The sequence below is a fragment of the Myxine glutinosa genome, chromosome 12 (assembly GCF_964187855.1).
Source record: "Myxine glutinosa chromosome 12, kmMyxGlut1.1, whole genome shotgun sequence".
Taxonomy (NCBI): Eukaryota; Metazoa; Chordata; class Myxini; order Myxiniformes; family Myxinidae; genus Myxine; species Myxine glutinosa.
The window spans coordinates 66887406-66902290 of record NC_136272.1 but is presented as its reverse complement, the minus strand read 5'-3'; the positions used below and the strand labels follow the sequence as shown (position 1 = coordinate 66902290).

The following is a 14885-nucleotide window of genomic DNA, read 5'->3' as shown; positions in this document are numbered from 1 at the left end:
GTAAATGTTTCATGATATTTGTTATATTATATCACCTTTATCTATCAATATTGTTGAAATGAAGATCAAATAGCTGTATGTTGAAATATGTTGGAAAAAGTCAAAACTTTACATGGGGTGTACTTACTTTTTCACGTGACTGTATAATGTATATATATATTATTGAGTCCAATTTTATTTTTGAATAACTCGTGTGATTATCCACTTCATTCCTCCTATGATGCATTTATTTGACCTTCGTTCTCCTGAATGTGATGAAGCCATTTTGGATAACTGATGGAGGATCTGCATTCTTTGTTTTCCTGTCTCCATTGGCAGTTTTTTTTTTTTTTTTAAATTGTTGATAAATGCCGTTTTCGTTTTGTGGTTGTAGACATGCTTCCATCCATGCCGAGGCCCCAGAGTTTGTGGAGATGAGCGTGGAACAGGAGATCCTGGTGACTGGCATCAAGGTGGTGGATCTCCTGGCACCATATGCCAAAGGTGGAAAAATTGGTAAGGTCTTTTCTGGCAACCTATGAGCAATGCATGCGTTTGGTACGCCAACTACCCTCATACCTCTCAGGATGCTTTCTTGGAAAAGAGCCAATTATATTACGCTTGGGTGAAACTTCTGTATAGAATGGATCTCTGCATATTTTTTGTAATGATCCATATGGAGGTTTCTGTATTTTTGTCAGAAAAGCATGCCGTGATTATCGGGAATTTTGAAGTGCTTTTCCGACATGCTGAATAGTTTGTTACCCCATGGTAGTTTTTCAGATTTTTTTTTTTCCGCCCTCTCTCCAAAGTTAGTCAGGTACAAAAGCTTGCAAGCACGTTAACGTGATCAGACTTTTGCCAGGCAGGAGACAGTCTGTCAGTGAATGCAAAATGGCGTCCGTCATTCGCCTGTCTTCCTATGAGCTTCTTGGAAAATACCGAAGTGCCCTCTTCACATTACACAAAGTAAAGACACGGTTCTGCTGCACACAAAACCTGATGGCTGTCAGTCGCTGTGAATTTTGTAACCACATCGACACGAGACCAATAAATCTTAACGAGGAACTTTGATGCAGGAGGAGGCCATTTTGGCCCATCATGCCTGTGCTGCATCCCAACCACATTGCATTTATCTGTCTTTCTAGACCCTTTTATTTGGGGGGCGAGTGGGAATGAGAAAAGTGACAGACACGGGACTCAAGTGTTAGAAATGCAAATGAAATCGATATGTAAAATTTTGTTCGTTATGGCTTGGAACGTGTTCCTTTATGTCACGAAGCATGATGTGCGTTTACCGACTCCTGCTGGAGGGGTGGTGGTGGTTAGAATTGTTAATCCCACCTGTCTCTTTTTAGAGAACATTGACAATGTAACCTTTCCTGTAGAAAAGCCATTAAAGCCTTGCCCAAATGGTTTCTCACAAATAGTGCTAAATCTGCAATAACCGGTCACCACACCAAACGTACGGGCAGATAAATGTACTCTCGATCCGAGAACGACTACTATCCGCAAGTAAATAAATGGGCAAAAAACATAATTGGGCAGTGAATGCCCTGGTTTACACGGGAGCAAAGGTGATTCTAGTACCTTTAATGCATGATGCATGACATGAGGAGGTGTTAGTCATGTTCACTATGTCAATAAATTATATTTCGTTCAAAATCATGGTAGATTAGCAAACCTATACATTTTTGGAAAGGTTATAGCATAAGGAAACTAAAAATCAATGTTTACATTTGGAGAGATACCTGTATGGCGGCCATTTTGGATTTTCAAAATGGCCACTGTAAAATAAATATTTTGTTCTATTTCTGCCTCTAATTACCCTAAAAACTTTTTAAAATATACTAAACCTATATTTTCAGGGACAAGGAATCCAATGAAAGTATCAAATTAGTGCTATGGGGAATGGTAAGACACGAATCAAAGGTTTTGAATTGCAAAATACTGTCTTTATATGCGCGATAAGTTGCATAATCAAATACATGTTATCATTTTGTACAGGCAGTTAATAACATCAAAATGTGTCACAATAATTCATATCACCAAACATACACAGGCAGTCAGCAAAATCATATATACACAGGCAGTCAGCAAAATCATATATACACATGCAGTCAGTATAACTTCACATCTACACAGGCAGTCAATGACAAAATATACACAGGCAGTCAATGGCATCAAACATACACGATTACAGAATATGCCATTTAGAGTTCGTCATCACTGTCCTGTGTGTCGTATCCGACAATATAGTCCGCATCGTTTTCACAGTCCGTTCCACACAAGCAAAGGTCGGTGAAATTGATTGGCAAATCGAATTGGTCGAATGGTCGATCGAAGCGATTGGTCGAATGGTCGAATTGGTCGAATGGAATTGGTCGGAATTGGCAAATCTAAACATTGATTTTCAGATTTTCCATGTAATAACGTTTCCAAAAATGTATAGGTTTGCTAATCTACCATGATTTTGAACGAAAAAACTGTGTGTGTGTGTGTGTGTGTGTGTGTGTGTGTGTGTGTGTGTGTGTCATTTTTGTGGAGCTCTTCTGGAACTTTCTGATGTAGAGTGTGATACACCAAAATAAGCGTTATTATCTGAGTTGTTTCGGCTAAATAATCTGGAAGAATTCCCATGTTTTAAACGCACGTTGTGCTAAGGTGTATAGAGCAGCTTAATAGGTCCTTCCACTGCACTTCCAAAGCCTGGTGTTGGGCTAGCGGCTAGGGTGCCAGCTTAGGATCCCAGGATCCTGGGTTCGAATCCCGGTCGATCGCTGAATTAACACCAGGGGGGTTGACTCAGCCTGTCATCCTTCCGAGGTCGGCTAATTGAGTACCAGTTCACTGGTAATTCCCTGCTTGTCGTAAAAGGCGACAAAAAGGGTTGGCGGCAGGAAGGGCATCTGGCCGTAAAACATTGCTTCAAAAAGGGGACCGAAAAACAACAACAACCACGGTCCCCGAAAAAGGCCAACCCCCGCTTTGCGGGGAAAAATGGCCTCTAAATGTGGTTATTATTATTATTATATATTACTGCATAGACAAAGAGCAGAGATTGCAAACCCTCGCCAGGATGTGTTTTCGGTGGTTTTTAAGGTTTTTGTGTTAAAACAAATATGGCGCCGACCCACGTGACCGATGACATCATTTTTTAAAATAAACTAAGTTATTCCTAGATTATACTCAAGAAATTTCATCTTGATCGGATGAAGTTTTGTACTTGTCGAATTATGACGTCATAATGGAGGCATCTATGACGTCATCATTAACATATTTTATTTCCCCATGGAGAGTTCTTTACAATGAGCGATGTCAATTTTTTTCTATTCAGTGCTTTCGGGAGAGAGGTGCAAAGTTTCCCCCCCCCTCCCCAAGATGGCGGTGGGACCACGTGACCTATGACGTCCTAATTATCATTTAAAAAATTCTACAGGTGGAGTTTCACCTATGGTGAAAGTTTCCTGTCAATCGGACCAACTGTTGCAGAGAAAATTATATTTATTCTGTTCGGACAGACAGGCAAACTGACTCAAATGCAATACCCTCTCCTCTGGTGAGGATAATGACATTGTAAAACCACCGTTTAGAGGCCATTTTTCCCCGCAAAGCGGGGGTTGGCCTTTTCGGGGACCGTGGTAGTTGTTGTTTTTTGGTCCCCTTTTTGAAGCAATGTTTTACGGCCGGATGCCCTTCCTGACGCCAACCCTTTTTGCCGCCTTCAACGACAAACAGGGAATTACCAGTGAACTGGTACTCAATTAGCCGACCTCGGAAGGATGACAGGCTGAGTCAACCCCCCTGGCATTAATTCGGCGATCGACCGGGATTCGAACCCAGGATCCTAGGATCCTAAGCCGGCACCCTAGCCGCTAGCCCAACACCAGGGATTGGTACTGACATTGTAATAAAGCATATATTAATTAATAATAATTATGCTTACAATAACAGGAGTATCGTTTGGCAGCAATAGCGAATGTGTAATCCCTGCCCGAAGCACATCTATGCTTGGTGAAAGGTAAAGTAATGCTCACAGTACAGCAGCCAGGTATGCTATGAGGCTGCGAAGACAGAGGACTAATGAACGAGCACCCACGGACACCCTCAGACTCGTGTCCAATTGAGACGAAATTTTCAGGGTAGGAGTGACACCCATGCAGAATGTTTTTATGATTGTGACGTCATCGGTCACGTGGTATGGCAGCCATCTTTGATTAAATGCATATAATTAAAAACTATTGGAAACTGCTGAATGGAAAAATTTGAAACTTTGCACATTGTCATGTACTCCCAATGGGGAACAAAAGCATGATAATGACATAGGTGAAGTGGCATACCAGCCAAAAATGTTTTAATCAAATTCCTTATCCTAAAAATATGAAATTGCATGCACATGATCAGACCCATTTGTATTGAAATATGAAATTTATGACATAGGTCACATGGTTTGGCAGCCATATTAGATTTAACCTAAAACCAGAAAGAAACATCTTCTCCCAAACCACCAAATCGATTAACTCAACTTTACATGTCATTGACTAGGCATGGCGATTTAAAAGAAGATCACAAAAACATCATTGGTCACATGGTGTGGCAGCCATATTGAATTGAAGGAAAAATATTAAAAAATTATATCTCTTAAACCACTTACCCTATTGATGCAAAATTTTACAAATATCTGGCACCATTGTTGCATATAGTTTGAAAATTATGTCGTGGGTCACGTGGTTTGGCAGCCATCTTGGATAGAAAAACGAACCTTTTCCGATCAACACGAAATTTCACAAACGTGCCCTACCCATACATATGCAGAGTGTACATTTTTAAGGTCATATGTCACGTAGCGTGGCAGCCATATTAGTTTGAAAGCCAATATTTAAAAATATCCCTTCTCTGAAACCGCTTCACCGATTGATGTGAAACCTGTCATGGCTGGTGAAATTTGTGGTTCTTGAAAACAGCTGAAGGGATTTAAATAATAATACATTTATTTTGCATCTAGCGCTTTTCAAGAAACCCAAAGACGCTTTGACTTTTTTTTTTTTTTTTTTTTTTTTTTTGTTTGTATACAAGATCGAGGCTCGTGAAAGAGCGAACATCAATCACACAGAAAGACAAACCGACACACAAAACACACAACATCGGGAGCGGTAGACAAGATGGGGAGAGAGGGGGAAGGACACAAACACAACATTTGAGAGCAGGGACCGAGAGACATGGAGACATCGAGAGATCTGAGAGAGGGCGAGGGCTTTGGGGGGGGGGGGGGGGCATGGGAAGGGGGCGGTGGGAGAGGTATAAAACATATGGACACTGCCAGGACTTCCAGGAAAGAAGTTGGAATTTCAAACAAGGTGGATCTGGGGTGAATTAGCGGGGGTAGAAAAGATCAAGGTTTTGGATGGGGGAAGATAAGAGATGGTGGTGAACAGCTATTTTAAAGACCTGGAGGGAGGAGTGGGATTGAAGGGAGTGAGGGAGTTTGTTCCAGAGGCGGGAGAAAAGAGGAATGAAAGAGTGAAGGTGAGCAGAGAGCCAAGATTTCGGCAGTTTAACCATCAGAGGGTTGCTGGCAGATCTTGTGCGACCTGTAGGAATATTTGGGGGACAGAGCACAGAGAGAGCTGGGGGTGCAAGGCCGGAGAGGAGTCGGTAGAAGACAGAAAGACCACCCACCTACCTGCCTGCGGTGAGTGAGTGAAAGGCCCTCAGAGATAGCTTCATCGCGGGAGATTCCAATAATTCTGAAAGCTTTGGTTTCAACAGCGTGAAGCCGAGCTAGGTGTGAGGCAGGAGCACCGGCCCATAGGGGAGAACAGTATTCCATTGAGCTGCGGATGAAAGCCTTGTATGTGGTGAGGAGCTCAGGTGTGCCGAGGAAGGACTTCGCACGACGGAGGATGCCCAGTCGGCGACTGGCTTTGGAGGCCAGCTTGGAAATGTGGTTTTCCCAAGAAAGATCATGGCAGATAGTGAGACCCAAAATCTTGAGCGACAGAACTTCTTGGAGAGGATTGTTGAGAAAGTAGATGGGAGGGTTGTCCAGTCGATCTTTTCGGAGAGACATAGTAAGAGTGTGAGATTTGTCAGGATTGAAAGACATGTTCCACTTGTTTGACCAGTCTGTGATTTTGTCCAGGTCTTCAGAGAGTGAGGAGGCAGCAGACTGCTGATCTGAGGGAAGAGGAATGGAGCGGCAGAGAGTAGAGTCATCAGCAAAGAGATAGAGAGGATTTTCGAGAGAGTCAGAGAGATCATTGATGAAGACCAGAAAAAGCACGGGGCCCAGAACACTGCCTTGGGGAACTCCAGCCTGAACAGGAAGAGGAGATGAGAGAAACCCATTCAGGGCCACACGACGACGACTAGAGAGGAAGTCCGCCAGCCATGCGTGGAGATTTCCATGGATACCAAAGGAGGAGAGTTTGGTGAGCAGAGCGGGGTGCCAGACCGTGTCGAAGGCACGTGATATGTCGAGGGAGACAGCTCTAATTTCCTGTTTGGCATTGAGGACCTCCATCCATTGTTGAGACAGCAGAAGCAGCATGTCCAGAGTAGAGTGACCTGGTCTGAAACCAAATTGATGATCAGAGATCAAGCCATTGGAGAAGAGGAAAGATTTCATATCCGAAGCAATGATGGATTCCATGACTTTGCTGATTAATTGGGAGAAGGCTGATTGGTCTGTAGTTGCTAGGATCTGTTTTTGCACCTTTTTTGTGCAAAGCGGTGATGTTGGCTGATTTCCAAGCAGATGGCAGTTGACCTTGAGCAAAAGAGAGGGTGAAGAGAACAGAGAGAGGGTGAGATAGAGCAGCAGAGCAGGATTTTAGGACCCGTGGGCTGATGCCGTCGGGTCCAGTTGCAGAATCAGAGTCGAGGGTTGACAAACTTTTCCACCTTGTCAGGAGGAAAGGACACGGAGTCCAGGAGCAGCAGGGTACGACTGGGTATGGTGGGTACAGAGAGGGATGGGTTTGGGACACAAGATTTAGAGGCAAACACAGAGTTGAGGCATTCAGCTTTTTCACGTGCAGAGTCAGCTGTGTAGCCGTTTGAGGTAAGGGAGGGGATGGAGGGGGAACAAACACCAGAAACGGATTTGACCAGACGCCACCAGGATTTGGAAGAGGGAGACAGATAAGAGAGTTCGGTCTTGAGAACGGAGAGATATTGTTTCCTGGCTCGCCTGAGGGTGGACACACACTTGTTTCGGGCTTTGTGAAAGGAAATGAGATTTCCTTCCGTTGGATTTGCTTTCCTGGAGACGAAGGCAAGTTGTTTCTGGGCAACAGCCTCACCACAAGATTCCGTGTACCATGGACGGGAGGAAGGGTATGACAACTGAAGACGAGATGGGATAAATCTGTGCATGAGAGAGAGCAATTTACTTTGGAAGAATTCCCAGGATGAGTTGATGTCAGAGGTGGTAGAGATGGGAGACCAGTCCAGATGATTGATGGCTGCTCGAAGACCGTGCCAGTTGGCCTGAGTGAAATGCCAGACTCGTCGACGCTGAGCAGGCTCCCTGAGGATGGTCAGAGAGATGTCCACTTTAACAAGGACATGATCAGATGATCCGATCGGAGCAGAAGAAGAGCAGCAGACATTTTCAGGGAAGTTAGTCATAACCAAGTCCAGAAGAGAAGATGTTCCGTTGACTGAGATCCGGGTCGGGAAATTGACAGATTGTGTCAGTCCCAGTGAGTCGCAGAAGTCCTTTGCTGAGGAGCCATGGCTGGTGAGAGAGGTACCCACACCCAGCCAACTGGCATGATGACAGTTGAAATCACCACATATGAGGAAGAGAGAGTTGGGATGAGTAGATAGAAGTTGGTCCATATCATCAGACAGCGAGATGTAGATGGAGTCATCACTGTTTGGTGGACGGTACAACACACATATGAACAAGAGGTGGGAGCGAAGGGGAAGCCGTAGCCAGAGGTATTCCTGGGGGTGAGGTGGAGAGAGTGCAGTGCAGGGCGAGTGAGGAAGAGTTTTTGATAAAGATAGCAACCCCGCCTCCAGGACGAGGCTCAGGTCTATCATACCGGAGGAGGGAGTAGCCCGGGAGAGATACTATGGAATCAGAGACATCATAAAGGAGGAAAGTTTCTGTTAAGCAGATCACGTCTGGTTTGACAGAAGCAAGCTGTATGGAGAGATCAGTTAAGTTTGAACGAAGGCGCCGGATGTTTGAGGTCCATACCGTTAATGAAGAGGAAGGGGGAGCATCAGATACAGAACAGGGGGGAGGAGGGGTAGGGTAAGATGTGGAAGAGGTGGAAGAGGTAGGGAGAGCTGTTGAAGGTGTGTCAGAGATTTCAGAATAGCTCGGAGAAAGGGAAGGATGGGGCGGACAAAAGGTTTGATGGTGATTGGGTGAGCCACAATGAGGTGTTATTTGAGGAGGGGGAAGAGCGAGGCAGAAGGTTGGGGGAGATGGAGGTGAGTTTGAAGGGGGAAGAAGCGGGGAGGACGCTTTGAGGAGGGGGAGTGAGGGGGGAAATTGAGAAGCAATGAGGGTGGGGAGATTTGAAGGTGAGGGGGGAGTTTGGGAGGGAAGGGACAAGGGGAGGGATTTGAAAGGGATGGGATATGGGGGAGATTTGGAGGGGAGGGGTGAGGCAGGAGTCTAGGAGGGGAGGGGAGAGGGGGCGTCTTGGCGGTGCACGTGAAAGTGCAAAACAAAGACAAAAATGAAACTTGTTTATTTTTAGGACAGTGCACGACGGCATCTACCCATTGTGGGACCATACGGAGGCAAATCGGCAACGGTCGCATTGTTCTAGTTTTTATTAAATCGGTAAACTGGCTCCACCTCCTCGAACCCCACAATCGTCCACTGCATCCAGCAATGTCTTCTGCCTTGACAGTTCATACAAGTGCTCATAACTTCTTTGGCGAGTGCTTTTTCTTGGCCTTCTGGAAGTCCATAATTAACTCCTTATCTTGACCATCTGTTGCGTAGACCAGCTGCCTGAACATGCATCGTCGTGTATATATGTATATATGTATATATATATATATATATTTATGACGTGAAAAAGTAAGTACACCCCATGTAAAGTTTTGACTTTTTCAACATACAGCTATTTGATCTTCATTTCAACAATATTGATAGATAAAGGTGATATAATATAACAAATATCATAAAACATTTACATTTTGTAGTCCATTGTATAATTTAAATAAACATAAATGCAAATTTCGCATGTGGAAAAAGTAAGTACACCCCTACATTTATCACTACTTCAAATACCTAAAATTAGAATCAGGTGCACCAGCTCAGGTGCAAATGATTAGAACATCGTTAGAGAAGATCTTGGAGGAACCTGTCTTATTTAAACCTCAGACATTTAGTTTGGTTTGCTCTTTGTTGTTGAATTTTGCGGCGTCACCATGCCTAGATCAAAAGAGCTCTCTGGCCTTCCGAAAGAAGGTTATAGATGCCTACGAGCCTCGGAAGGGGTTTAAAAAGATCTCCAAACAATTTGAAATCAATCATTCGACTGTCCGGAAGATCATCGACAAGTGGAGAAGATTCCAAACAACTGCCAACTTGTTCAGGCCAGGCCGCCCCAGCAAGTTCAGCCCGAGAGCAGACCGCAAGATGCTGAAAAGTCTCTAAGAACCCCAGAATGTCATCACGGGACCTACAGGTCGCTCTTGCCACTGTTGATGTCAAAGTGCACGAGTCTACCATGAGAAAGAGGCTGTACAAATTTGATCTGCATGGGAGGTGTCAGGATGAAACCTTTGCTGTCCAGAAAGAACATCAGGGCAAGACTAAAGTTTGCCAATGAACACCTTGGCAAAGACCAGCACTTCTGGAACAATGTGCTCTGGACAGATGAGTCAAAGGTAGAGCTATTTGGCCACAGTACCAGAAGACATGTTTGGCGAAAACCAAAGACAGCATTTGACCACAAAAACCTGATACCAACTGTAAAGCATGGTGGTGGAAATATTATGGTTTGGGGCAGCTTTGCTGCATCAGGGCCTGGGCAGCTCACCATCATGGAATCCACTATGAATTCATTGCACCAGCGGGTGCTTGAGGATAATGTGAGGCCATCTGTCGGAAAGTTGAAGCTCAACCGAAGGTGGACCTTGCAACATGACAATGGCCCTAAACATACCAGTAAATCCACCAAGGAATGGCTGAAAATAAAGAAATGGTGGGTTCTGGAATGGCCAAGTCAAAGCCCGGATCTAAATCCCATCGAAATGTTGTGGGGGGATTGGAAACGAGCTGTGCATGCAAGAAACCCCTCAAACATCGCACAGCTGAAAGAATTCTGCATGGAGGAGTGGGCAAAAATTTCTCAGGGACTGGTAGACAGTTATAAGAAACGCCTACTTGAGGTTGTTTCTGCCAAAGGGGGCAATACCACCTATTAGAGCCAAGGGTGTACTTACTTTTTCCACATGCGAAATTTGCATTTGTTTATTTAAATTATACAATGGACTACAAAATGTAAATGTTTCATGATATTTGTTATATTATATCACCTTTATCTATCAATATTGTTGAAATGAAGATCAAATAGCTGTATGTTGAAATATGTTGAAAAAGTCAAAACTTTACATGGGGTGTACTTACTTTTGCGTGTGTGTGTGTGTGTGTGTGTGTGTGTGTGTGTGTGTGTGTGTGTGTGTGTGTGTGTGTGTGTGTGTGTGTGTGTGTGTGTGTGTGTGTGTGTGTGTGTGTGTGTGTGTGTGTGTGTGTGTGTGTGTGTGTGTGTGTGTGTGTGTGTGTGTGTGTGTGTGTGTGTGTGTGTGTGTGTGTGTGTGTGTGTCACACACACAATGGTGGCGGGTGTGTTTACTCGGCGTACGGATTTTCTTTGGAATTTTATTTTTTTTCTCCAGAACCAAGCTTTGAATTGAATCTGTGTTCAAGTGAGGTTGCTAAGCAAGTTATTGCTGTACTTTTTATTTTTATTTTTTCCCCTCTGGTGTTCAACATTCTGATTTTTCTCCATTGGTTGTGCAATTACTGTGGAGTTTGAGATTTTATTTTCTGTTGCTGATCTCTCCAGGTCTGTTTGGTGGTGCTGGCGTTGGGAAAACTGTGCTCATCATGGAACTCATCAACAATGTGGCGAAGGCACATGGTGGCTACTCGGTCTTTGCTGGTGTTGGGGAGCGAACGCGTGAAGGCAATGATCTCTACCACGAGATGATTGAATCAGGGGTCATCAACTTGAAGGATGACACTTCCAAGGTGCTTTGTTTGTCGATCTTTGACCAAGGGTGTGTGTTAGTTTGTGTGTTAGTTACACTAGCAGAAGTACCTGGCGTTGCGGGGTGGGGGGTGGGTTGTAAGTGGTTTGTGAATGTGGCGTTCATCATGTTTCTGAGTTAAGTGTGATGCCGATCAGGACGAAGAAGAAGAAGCTGTACTAGCAACTTCGTACACTTCCGGAATTGTTTGATTTCTTTGTATTCAAATGTCTGGTGATTGTTTTGTATTTATTTATGCGAATGTGTCCTTGTATATAACTGGCATTAATTTAAAAAGGCTTTTAAAAAGGCTTCTTTTTTTTTCTTTTTTTTTTTATAAATAAACTCCAAAGAAACGGTTTTTTTTTTGGTTTTTTTTTTTTGCCTAAAACACTCAGGCATTCATTGATGAACATCAAAGTTTGATGAAGATCTGTTCAGCCATCTGAGAAACATGGCGACACACAGACAGACATCTCTTATATAGTAGATTATACTGACCATTCTATATGCACCTTTGCAGTTCTGGACGAGTTAAGAGTTGAGCCATGTTGACAATGCACTTATTATAGTGTGCAATTAAATCTCTGCCTTGATTTGAGGTGCAACCACGATGGATGTATGATCCATTGCACCTGTTGCTGCTGTTTCAGGTGGCGCTGGTGTATGGGCAAATGAACGAGCCCCCAGGCGCTCGTGCACGCGTCGCGCTCTCTGGTCTGACGGTAGCCGAGTACTTCCGTGACCAGGAAGGTCAGGACGTGTTGCTGTTCATCGATAACATTTTCCGCTTCACGCAGGCCGGCTCTGAGGTTGGACTCTTAACCATTAATTTGTCTCTGTGCTCAGCCTTTCCCAGCCTGTATTTATAACATTAGGCCTTTTGTGCAGATGTCTTGAACGCAAGTGGTTGCATTGTGGGGTTGTTTTTTTTCTCTGCAGGTGTCTGCCTTGCTTGGCCGTATTCCCTCAGCTGTGGGTTACCAGCCTACCCTGGCCACTGACATGGGCACCATGCAGGAGAGAATAACGACAACTAAAAAAGGCTCCATCACGTCTGTGCAGGCAAGGCGGCTGTTGGTTCATCACAGATCCCTGTACCTCCATCTCTTGAATTTTAATGCTGTTCAAATCGCCTGGGTCCCCCCCGCCCCCCATACTCTTGCTTACTTGGCAGCCCTGTGCAATGTTTATCTTTGGACCTCGTTCATGGGGTGTTTGTACTGCATGAGCAGAGCCGTTAACTATTGCACGCAAGTTCGCATCATCGCTTTGCACAGGCGACTCGTTGTTGCAGGTGGTCAGAACTGAGGCCATTTTCTCTGCTGGTACAAGTGGTCCATTCAGAATGTTCCTTATCTGGTAGTGGTGTCGATATTTTGGTCATTGCTTGTGCATATCGAGTGAAGCGCAGCGTGTTGCTGGTTTGCCCGTGTTAGCGTACCGGGACCACAGAATTGCTTTACCAAGATGCTAGAGCAAGCGAGACTCGAAGTGACCCGAGCTGCCTGTTAGTCTTTCCTGACTAGCACGACATAAAGTCTACCTTGTCATTTGATATCCTTAAACATAAATTGTTCATATAGTTTGCATGGTTGGTTTCCAAGTAATTTTAATATTAAACAAATGTCACCTGCACATGTTTTCTCCTTTACATTATTTGCCTTACGTTTGAGCGTGGGGTTATTTTATTCCTTCCGCAGGCCATTTATGTCCCAGCCGACGACTTGACCGACCCGGCTCCAGCAACCACCTTTGCTCACCTGGATGCCACCACTGTGTTGTCTCGAGCCATCGCGGAATTGGGCATCTATCCGGCGGTGGACCCTCTCGATTCTACCTCCCGCATCTTGGACCCCAACATTGTCGGGCAGGAGCACTATGACATTGCCCGTGGTGTGCAGAAGATCCTGCAGGTAAGCGAGCCCGTGCGGTTGGTTTTGTTCCATGCCTGTGGTTTTTCTTGTTTGCTGCTGTATGTTCGTCCATCAATCCTTTTTGCTGAAGTTTGAGATGTTCTTCAGCATTTCTCCTTGTTTTGCACTTTCCTTTGTTATCGGTGTTGTGATGATGCAAAGAACAGGTTGGGCCATGTGATGCGAAGGTTATGCTCGAATTTGCCATGCTTTTGTGCATCCAATGAGTAGTTGTCCGTCATGCAATTGAAGTTTCCCAACAACCCATTTGCACTGTCGGAAGGTACCAACATGTCCGTTGCCCCGCCCCTCATACTCCATGGTATTTTATGCCTTTGGGGGTCAAAGGAGGCATCTGGTGATGAATTACAACAAGGTAATTTACTACGGTGCATCATGTTCTGTTTCATCACGTGCAGGATTACAAGTCCTTGCAGGACATCATTGCCATCCTCGGCATGGATGAGCTCTCTGAAGAGGATAAGCTGACTGTCTCTCGTGCTCGTAAAATCCAGCGCTTCCTGTCTCAACCCTTCCAGGTTACGCTCCATCCTATAGCATTGCAATGACTTTCCATGACACACCACGGATCCTTTTGAGCACTTTTCTCGTAAAACCACACTCCACCACCATTTAACCACAGCTGCCCATTCTTTGGAAAGCATTCATCACTTGAGGTTCCAGCTTTGCATCAATGACTGTTCGCTGCAGATATTTTGTGCGTGATGCGATGTTCTTGCTATCACCCCTTGCCAGGTTGCTGAGGTTTTTACGGGCCATGCCGGCAAGCTCGTGCCTTTGGCTGAGACTATAAAAGGTTTCCAGATGATTTTGTTAGGTGGGTTTCCATCATGTTTTTTTTTTTTTTTTTTTTTTTTCCCCCTGCTCTTTACTGATCATTTCACCAACCGCAGTGATCCTGCACCGTTTCAGTCGATTTTAAAACGTTTCCATTTGGTGTGATCAATTGATGTGTACATGTGTAAAATGTTCAGCGTCTCACGCATGTCTGCAATACCTGTTTTGTGCAGGCGAGTTGGATCACCTGCCAGAAGTCGCGTTTTACCTGGTGGGTCCGATTGAGGACGTTATCGCCAAGGCTGCAAAGCTAGCCGAGGAACAAAGCTGAGCCACCATGCCCTAACCAAGCACCTGTAATTGTCATTTCTTTTTGAAGGTTTTGTTTGTACAGATGCCATCTGTTGCACTTGACATGCCAGCCCATTGTGATTCCGAATAAACTGGCAGACAAACTCTTTTTGTCTGATCGTGTGGTTTGTGTTTGAACATGTGAAGCCTTGACATCCTTTTGAGCAATTTTGTTTAAAATGGAGACCATGCCGTCCCATCTGCACTAGTTCCAGCTTCCTGTGAAGAGCTTTCTGCACAAGCTGGTTTGCTTGCATCCTCTCCAACCTCGTAAGTAGATGACGAATCGTAATCTAGAGATGTTTGACCAATCTCTCCCTGTGATTGTGACGAGCTCGTCTTTGCAAACCATTGCAATGTGATGATCAAGTGGTTACCTTGATGTATTTTATTTTCATTTTCTCAGTAAAAGGCCTGTTGGGCCATTCTGCATCCATCTTGCATGGTGCTTCCTTCTTCCACTGTCTGTGCCCCAAAAGTGGTAGTACCACCTCGTGTACCACCTTGGATTGGAAGCGGTTTACACTCGGTCAATAAAAAATGAGAATGGATTTTTTTTCTTTTTTTTTTCTTTTGCCTTCCTGCTGATGGCTAGAATCTGAACGACAA

The 14885-nt window shown here is 44.6% G+C and overlaps 1 protein-coding gene and 1 non-coding gene across 3 annotated transcripts in view; both read left to right on the top strand.

Moving 5' to 3' along the window:
* The window catches only part of ATP5F1B (ATP synthase F1 subunit beta), a 340468-nt gene extending 326084 nt beyond the window's left edge, over positions 1-14384 (top strand). For both annotated transcript variants that reach the window (XM_078766925.1, XM_078766926.1), the window contains 8 exons: positions 374-495; positions 11028-11212; positions 11865-12023; positions 12154-12276; positions 12915-13127; positions 13547-13666; positions 13884-13965; positions 14159-14384. In XM_078766925.1, the coding sequence (XP_078623051.1) occupies positions 374-495; positions 11028-11212; positions 11865-12023; positions 12154-12276; positions 12915-13127; positions 13547-13666; positions 13884-13965; positions 14159-14256 (1102 nt within the window). In that variant the 3' untranslated portion in view covers positions 14257-14384. The remainder of the gene's footprint in view (positions 1-373; positions 496-11027; positions 11213-11864; positions 12024-12153; positions 12277-12914; positions 13128-13546; positions 13667-13883; positions 13966-14158) is intronic.
* On the top strand, positions 212-283 carry LOC137438289 (small nucleolar RNA SNORD59). The gene has a single exon (XR_010986684.1). It is a non-coding gene; the product is annotated as a small nucleolar RNA SNORD59 (small nucleolar RNA).
* Positions 14385-14885: the final 501 nt, after the last annotated feature.